Genomic DNA, 9377 nt, shown 5'->3' with positions numbered 1-9377 from the left:
AGGGAGGTAGTCACAGAAATGGACAGAAGTGAAAGGAAAAAACAGAGAGAGATGGGGAAAGAGAAAGAAAGAGAGAAAAGGGACAAAGAAATGAAATGAAGAGGATGAGGTAAAGTACAAAAAGAAAGGGAAAAAGAGCAGCAAAGAGGCAGTGAGAAAAAGAAAGAGAGACAGTGAGAAAGAGAAAAAGAGAATAAATAAAGAGAAAAAAGAAAATAAAAAGAGAGGCATAGAGAAACTGACAGAGGTAGAAAGATGAACAATACAATTGTGAAAACAAGATGGAGAAAGGGAGAAACTTTCCTACTTCATCTGCAGTCAATTTCTACCTACCTGCAAAGTAAAGATGTGTGGATTGAGCTGCGTGTATTGACTGGCCACCAGCTGCCTCCGTCTCCAACTTTCCTCTTGTAACTTCTGTCGCCGTAAGACTTCCTCCTCTAACTGCATTGCAAAAATGGAATTAATCATAAAGTAAGATATTTTCCAAAAAGAAGAATATCTATAGAATGCCTGCATAAAGTATCATGTTTCTGATTCTACTTCCTTAGGTACATCTCAAAATTCACAGAATCTGCTAAGAACATGGTTAATGGCAAATTTGTGATATGGAACGATTATTCAACCATTATATAAAAAAAGAAAGCGAATGAATAAAGGAAAAAGTACTCCAAAAAATAAATATACTACGAAACGCAATTAATCAGTTAACTAAGAAGAGCTAACAAAAGAAAACAACATTAAAAGACAAGGTACTGGGAAGGAGAAACTAACCTCCTGAACAAGATCTTCGGGATTTCTGCAACCTTTCATCTTCAGGACCTGAAGATAATCAAACAAATTTCTGAATAATAGACATAAAAGAATTCAAATGATTACTAGGCTTGTAAAGCATAATATACATTTTCCATTAAATATTTCAAATTGAAAAAAGAAAGACCATAATGCCTGTTCATAATAAATCTTTAAATTGCATAATGTACGTCAGTGATTGGATTAGAGAAAATGGCTATATAAGTACCAAATCAGAGGTAAAAAATATCTAACTTCCTATATCCTAAGTCTTGTTTTTTTTATTTGTCTCAATGCTATAATGTTTCCCATACAAAATGAAAAACGATTGTTCAGAGAAGAAAGACCTTGTGTGTGTAGTCATGTCATGTAATGTGCACAAGAAGGGGCAACCAGCAATATTCTGGGTTACAAATATTTAGCATTTACTTTCTGCCATATTCTAGTGTTCCTTAAGTATCTGGCAATTATGCCATTCACCATAAACATTGCATGAACTCTACAAATTGAGTGATGAAATTCACATTAGTTATATACTTAATGTATAGTTGCAGCATATGACAATGTGATTTTCATGATCACTATAAGAAATCAATAAAGTGATTAATTCTCAAAAAAAATATCAGTTGAAAAACAGCCAATACTTATTCAACAATTGTATTACACTTTGTTATCATATTCCTTGATGCCAAGTATGAATATAATCTAACAGTATTTGGACAATCTTTGTCCTGAAACCAATTTTCTGAGCCAGAAGAACTATCAACACCTGATATGGTTGCTAAAACATTAAACAAATCACAATGGTACCACTATTCTACCAATATCTTCACTAAACTAAAAACTATTAAACTTGGACAATAAACATCAAGCACAATCCAGTGATATCATATCAATTAGTAACAGCAACTCACAACTTTTGTAATAAATAGCAAAATCTATAAACACTTACTCATAGTCAAGGCTATGCATGCTTACATCTCTAAAGGCCCTATCACACTAGGACTTTTTCCGTCAATTTTTTGTGTTTCCGAATAAACAAACATGGCGCTATCGCAGAGAGGTCCTGGGAATCACACGAACATTCTCATACATATTACGTTATTTTAAAGAAATATAATGATGTACATTGTATATACGAATGTTCTAAAATATTAGCTTATGTTTACATTCACTCATCCTATCCATCTTTTTAATAGCACAAGATCAACAGAGGAATTAGTCAGACGGAAACTGTCGTGACCGTCTTGGTCTGAGAGGGGCTCCGTCTGTAGACAATCCTGCAAATTCAGACGGAACCCCAGAAATTGACGGAAAAAGTGCTAGTGCGACAGGGCCTTCAGTCTAAATCATCTGTTTATCTCAAACCCGGTCCACTGGCCTTGGGTCCTAAAAAATCCTCTACTCTGCCTACCTCTCCATACTCCCTTAGGAATCGGTCTCTTCCATGAAAGGTCACGTGCATTTTGTATTCCTTGATGAAAAGGTTGGCGCTGAAGAAGCATTCACACACGTAAAACTGCATAATCAGTGCGTTCTGCACGAGAGAAAGAGAATTATGGACTCACATATCACCAAATATAATCATCAATTGGCTTGGATTAGCATGTGTCTATCTTCTCAATAAAGTTAAGATTCAAATGTATAGATTTGATTAGGTTCCTTATCATGAAGCGGCTTGCATCAATGCTGCGTAGTCTGAAAGTGAGGTATAGCATTATTCTGTTATTTTACTGTGAAGATTCGCTTGATAGAATGGTGATCATTAATAGCAGGTTGACAGGCTGGCGACTATAATCAATTTATAACTCACATGGTAATGGTAACTATTTGGTATATTATTATGTTACATTTGATGTTTTTTCGCCACTTGTCAACAGGATCTTCATCCTAATTAAATAAAAAAAAAACTCAAGTTCATCGTAGTTATCAGTTTGTTTCTTCTTAAGGATCTTCAGCCTAATCAATAAATAAATAAAAAGTCACTCATGTTAATCGTAGTTATCAGTTTGTTTCTTCTACACCTACTCTAGCTTTCGCTTTTTGGAAATACCTCTTAATTACTTGAGCGAAATGAGATAATAATCTGAAATTTCCTCGACCTACGAAAGAGAAATCACGTTGGTTTGTTTACCTTTTGAGAGCATTCGAAACGGTGGTTGAACAATGGGAAATATTTTCATAATACAAATCCTCAGTCATTCATATCTATGTATACGGACAGTTAAGAAATACTTATCAATTATATCTATGTATACGTACAGTTAAGAAATACTTGTCAATTCTTTTCATGCGTATTAGCACACGAGGGGATATGCCAATGGATCTCACACATTCGAACATAGTGGCGGTATGTTTGATTTATTTTTTAAAATTTTTACTGTTTACCTTACATGATTCTCTCTCTACAACTTTTACTTAGATCTTTTTTTGATCGAGTTGGCGGTTTCCATGGTTCGGAAGCTGATGCCGGTAGTGAGAATTGCCTCCTTTTCCGGACTTTGCAAGGTTCCAGAAATTGAGGATTTCCGGCTCCTGGTATCAGCCCTCAGACCCACATGGTGGTACAGCGATGAGGGTAATGCAGCCAAGGAGATCGACCACATACTCGTTGTCAACATAAGAGTTGGAGAGCGTGGACGTGGTGGTGAATTAAAGGGGGTCTTGTCTTGCTGGTTTATTGAGAGGTAAAGGTGTTACCTCTGAGAGTGACCCCGCGCCCCGAGGGCGGAGGGCGAGGAGAGTGTCCTCCTGCCCTGTGACTCCTGCTAGGTCTTGGTGTGCCTCTGGTGCTCTCTCCCTCTCTGCCTGACGAGACGTCCTCATATCCAGCGACTCCTTGTCCTGCTGGCGGAGGTGCCTCGTACCCTATTCTTTGGGTGTCCATTCTTCCGGGCGTGACGAAGGGCTGGTCGCCGGAAGAGAAAGTCTTGGGCTGGCAAGGAAGGTGCGAAGCCAGGAAGTAAGGCAGCTGCAATGCCTAGGTGTGAAGCCCAACCCATCCGGTTCTGCATACTGCTGACATACCGCTCGGCCACGCAAACGGATCATCCTCGAGCTGTCTGCAACGTCTTATGCACTGATGGCTGATGGCGCGTCTGGTGGCAAGCTCCCAATATGCTTCTATAGATGGTTGTTGGTGCTCCATGGTCCCTTAGGTCGTCACATCGTCTTCAGGGCTGAAATATGAGTGTACCAGGCCAGTAAGGAGGAGGATGGTAATTTTGCTTGTCAGTACCTTACTAAGATGCCAGAAATGAGAGAGTAATAAGAACATTTGTTATGAGAAGGTAACATGTCATAAGGTGATAATTACTTGGGATCTGTCATGATTAGTGAGTTCATAAGAGTTCCATTATTTTGTAGAGAGAAAGTTAGTGAGCAAGAATTCCATATATTTTTATCCATAGCTTGGCCTGAACTTACAATTAAACGTGAGCGTCTCGGAGCTGTAAAAATAACAACGTAAGCGCGGCGGTGGTGTGCAATTCAGAGGCAGCTTGGCCTGAACAAAAGTAACCGGCGCATCTTGGGCACAGTAGACGTTAGTACCAGTAACAACGTGAGGCAAGGCGCTATTCGTAGGCAGCAGTAAACGTGCGCAGTAAGTACGAGTAACAAAATTCGGCGCGATTCCTTCATAGGAGATTCAACGGTGTCCGTGTGAAGCCAGGAAGTAAGGCAGCTGCAATGCCTAGGTGTGAAGCCCAACCCATCCAGTTCTGCATAGCGCTGACACTCGTTAGCATACGTTGGAAGATCTTCCAGAACTGCAGGGTGCATAGGAATGCCGGGTTCTGTGGTACTGACCATAGACTGGTTGTGGCTACCCTCCGGGTCCACTTGAAAGCTCCCCAGCGGTCCAATGGGCACCCTAGGGTGTTTCATTTGGACAGGCTGAGGGAGGGGGAGTGTGCCCGTGGGTTTGCTGAGGCAATCTCTGGACGTTTCTGGCGGACCCTGTACTTCTGTGGGATACCTTCAAGCGTGAAACGCTTGATGAATCTCAAGAATCGCCTGGGGAACGCCCGAGAACAAGACAGAAATTTATCTCACAGGAGACACTAGATGCTACAGATGCTTGTGTGGCTTGTCTGACAAGGGGTCGGGATTTGCACCGATCTCAGGTGCGTAGAACTCGGTCGCTATTAAGAAGGGACAAGGAACAGTTTATTAGTAGTCTTACAGAGGAGGTCAAGGCCATTTCTTTGTAAATGACCTTCGTTCTGCATAGCAAGCCCTGAGAAAACTGGACTCCAAGCCCTCTTCACTGGTGACAGCAGTTCCCATAGTAAGTGGCCAGATCGTCTCAGATCCAGTTGCGATGCGGGAGCATTGGGCTTGAGCAGTTGCACCAGGTTGACCCACTAAAAGTTAACTTGGATACAAGGGGTGCCAAGATTCCGATGCCAGACCGACCCATCAGTGAGGATCCACCCTCCCTTACTGAAGTTAGGGGGGCTGAAGAGTGGCAAAGCAGCAGGTATCTGTGGCATACCAACTGAACTGTTAAAGGCTGGTGGTGAGCCTATGGTGCGTGGGTCACATGCTGTCCTGGCTGCTATCTGGCGGTACCGTTCCTCCTGACCTGTTGAGGGGTGTGGTCATCCCTCTCTGGAGGGGGAAGGGGGACCGATGGTACTGCAGCAATCACCGAGGCATTACACTCCTCAGTATACCAGGCAAGGTTTTCGCTCACATCCTTCTGAGACGTATGAGCGACCACCTACTGAGGCACCAGAAGCCGGAGCAATCTGGATTCACTCCTAGTAAGTCCTCAATAGACAGCATCCTTGCCCTTCGAGTCATTGTAGAGCTGTCGAGCTTCTTTCCTGTTAGTTCAGGAGTGAGGCAAGGCAGTGCCCTTGCACCAACAGTTTTCAACACTTGCATGGACTGGATACTGGGCAGAGCTACTATTCAAAGTCACTGTGGAGCAACGCTGGGCAATATCAAGGTTACAGACCTTGACTTTGCTGATGATGATGCTGTCCTATCTGAGTCTATGGAAACCTTAGTGGTGGCTCTGGATACATTTAGTATTGAAACGAAGCCCTTGGGTCTAGAGGGGTCCTGGACCAAGACCAAGAAGCCCTTGGGTCTAGAGGTCTCCTGGACCAAGACCAAGACCAAGATCCAGGACTTTTGGAAATTGCTAGAACCTGTTCGGTCGGTACGTGCGAGGGCATTAAAGTCACAGAGAGCTTTACATACCTTGGTAGTGTAGTTCATAACTCTGGGCAGTCAGACCAGAAAGTCAGCAGACGGATTGGCCTGGCAGCAGGGGTCATGAACTCTCTCGACAAGAGTATTTGGCAGGACTGCCGACAGGGGGGGGGGGGGATAGCCGGGGCAACGATCCCGGGGCCTGTAAAAATTTACAGGTCGCTTATTTGACTCCAAGAACAACTAACTCAGCAAATTTATAGGGTGTATTTATACTTAAACAACGTTATAGCAATTAACGTTAACAAGATTTTGCTATTAAAGATAAAATAAGAATAAGGAAGTTGTTAAAAAATGTCCTGAATCTTCTGCCAAGCTAGCGCTACTTTTGGTTATATGATATTAGTAACATATTCTTGATTGTAAGTTCGAGTAACATAGTTTATATTAACATAAAAGTTTAAGGGGAAAAAATGGGCGTTTCCCACCTAAAAAGGATGTGTCCCTAAGGGCCCGGCCCTATTCTTTGCCCGGGGCCCTGGTATTTGGAGATACCGGTACCTGTGCAGAAGGACCCAGCCACGTGTCTTCAAGGCCCTGGTAATGCCAGTTTTGCTAAGCGGAAGTCAAACCTGGACATTATAATGTACCTTGGAGTCTTGTCTTGATGCCTTTTGTAATAGGTTCTTGCGCCGGATCATGGGGTACTGTTGGCGGGATCACGTGTCCAACCAACGGTTGCACTGTGAGACTGGCACAGGACCTGTTACATGCACAATCCATGTGCACTAACTCAGGCCATACGGCTAGTTGGCTCCTTTCCCACAGGATGACCCTGCCCACCAGGTTGTCTCTATACGAGACAATACAGGGTGGAGGAGGCCTGTGGGACGACCTAGGAAGTCGTGGCTTGGGCAGATCGACCAAACCTGTCGTGAGGAGCTCGAGATGGGCCGAGTCCCTGCTGGCGGTTTGCCATGAGGGACCCTCATAAGTGGAAACAAAGGATGGATGCGGCTATGCGTCCCCGTCGGCGTTAGCTCCCAGATGATGATGATGAACTTTTATTTTCGAATCATAAACCGCCGAAGACGTTCTTTCCTCGATCTACACTACAGAAAATTTATTAATTTCCATATCGAATTTACTGACACGTTTTCTGTATCTCCGAAAGCACTCACCTTTCCTGGTGAAAAGAAAAGAAAAAAACTATAAAAAAGTACATAAAATTATCGAAAGAAAAGGTCTTTACAGCATTCTCTTAATACGGTGGATTGTCTTGCCACTCGACGTCTTTCGTGGAGGATAATTGGAAACCATCCGCATAGGCGTAGGAAGGCATTTGGAAGCGGGGAGGCAAAGTAGGGACAACTGAAAAAATAACCTATTCTGCACTAAAATGTTGGATATTCTGATGTAGATAATGCTTGACATAATGGTTATTTCATTTTGACCAGCTGCAGGGGGTCAGTGTTCTCAACATTTGGGTAACCAAGTAATTGCACAGTTGGTTTGTTTACAGGGAGTGTCCTTAAATGGTGAGGAGTGGGGGGAAGAAGTCGGGTTCCGCCCACCTCCATTATAGTGGGGGGGGGGCGGTCACTCCCCTGTCCCCTTTTTCCTATGTTTATGTGATTTATGCAAGATCTCTTAGTCGAACGTAGCCGGATCAAAACTATCTAAAAATGGTGATGATAGTGATGGTGATGATGACGTTGGTTATAATGATGATGATGGTGAAGACGGTGGTTATAATGATGATGATGATAATAATGATGGTGGTGGTGGAGGGTGATGAAATTGATGATAATGATGAGGGTGATGGTGGTGGCGCATTTGTGTTTGTGCATGTATGTTGAGTTGAAATCTGAGTGAGATGTCGGTCGTATGCTTCCGTGTCACCTGCTGTCACTCTGAAAATTATTCCCCAAGAAAATGGTCCTGAAACTACAACTGTCATGGCAAACATAAAAGGATTAAGTCTGGCCGTAGCTGCTCGCGAGATATTTTCTTTGAGCATTTCCGGTGTACATCAGTGGGAATATTGTGTAGCTGCAATAAAAAAAACATCTATTGCTGCAAATAAACATGTTATAATTGTTTCGCTTTCACTGTATGTGCATTCAATTTGCAGAATGCAAGTGTACTTTTACTGACTTTTAAGAATCATATAATCAAAATGAGAATGTGGAGCCTCGAACCATGGTTTCAGATCACATCCCAGTGAGGGGGGGAGGGGGGGGGTATGGAGACTTTTTTTTTTATTTTTTATTTTTTTTTTTTACTTTAAATGCTGGTATTAAAGGGACAATTGTGTGAACACATTTGCTTCTACTTCGAGGGTGCTTCTCCTACCATCGTCATGACTAATTTGTTACAATTGCCACGATTGTCACTAATCATAAGCGCAAGGCAACTATTACCGTTACTGATAAGTATCACTGTTAGCAATATCATTACTACAGCAGGTACTACACCACCGATTTTAGTAGAATAACAACCCCGCCTTTACAGTTCCTAGTTATAACGACTGCAGACATGATCATAATTACTCTCAAAACGTACTAGTGTATTAAGGTTGTGATACACAGTCCGAAATCCTGTTGCTCCATCTTCCTCAGCAAGATTTACTCCGGGGTCCTTCTCCTGCCGGCACTTTTTCTTCATTTCAAAATATTTTCATCGCCTGCAAACGGCTCCTCCTGAAGTGGAAACGGCGAACTTAACGGAACTTCTGGAAAAAAGAAGGAGGGCAACCCCCCCCGACCCGGGTAGGGTGGCATTTTGGATTTGTTTCGGTGCCACCGGGCCGGGAAGAACTGTCCTCCTTCCCCCGGGTACCGAAGCACCCAGTTCCTCCCACGGGGCAGCGGGAGACGTCGCACGGGGCCCAGGCTGATTCACACAGAATGGATTCGAACCTGGGCCCCCCTGAGCAGCGGCGACAAGAAGCGAATGCTCTACCGCTGCGCCACTCAGGCCCCGGGACTTCTTCTCTCGATTCGGAGTCTGATGAGTCAGCTGATCGCGTGTGGGTCCTGGACGGCCGAGTGACGGGCACGGCGGCGAAGTCTGGTCCTTGCCTGCAGGCCTACTTTTAGCTGCTCTTGCTCTCTATTTCTTACCTCGTTCTTATGCTAAATGGAGAAACATACATAAATACTCTGCAGTACGATAACTTGGGCAGCTGTTACAGAGCGGATGCACTATAAGCAAACGGGTGGCATTATTATCACGAACTTTCAAAGAAAATGCCAAACTGCCAATGGAGGCACCGCAACCCTAACTAGCCCATTTGGAGCTTCGCCTCCCAAGGGCAACATAACCAGCCTTGACAACACATGATTAATTAGAATGGGAGGAATCAACAGAAAGGATAAAAAAAAAAACTCGGTAACAGGGTACACTTATGGTAAAAA

General features: G+C 43.3%; 1 protein-coding gene across 1 annotated transcript in view; it reads right to left on the bottom strand.

Annotated features, from left to right (window-relative positions):
* The window catches only part of LOC113803882 (2-oxoglutarate and iron-dependent oxygenase domain-containing protein 2), a gene marked incomplete in the record, with an annotated part of 14012 nt that extends 4953 nt beyond the window's left edge, over positions 1-9059 (bottom strand). Inside the window, 4 exon segments of the mRNA XM_070141691.1 lie at positions 334-444; positions 775-822; positions 2207-2329; positions 8524-9059. Coding sequence (XP_069997792.1) covers positions 334-444; positions 775-822; positions 2207-2329; positions 8524-8625 — 384 coding nt within the window.
* Between the last annotated feature and the right edge of the window lie 318 nt (positions 9060-9377).

This window comes from Penaeus vannamei, chromosome 28 (assembly GCF_042767895.1).
Source record: "Penaeus vannamei isolate JL-2024 chromosome 28, ASM4276789v1, whole genome shotgun sequence".
Lineage (NCBI taxonomy): Eukaryota > Metazoa > Arthropoda > Malacostraca > Decapoda > Penaeidae > Penaeus > Penaeus vannamei.
Note: the sequence above shows the minus strand (reverse complement) of the source record. Positions and strands in the feature narration are given on the sequence as shown.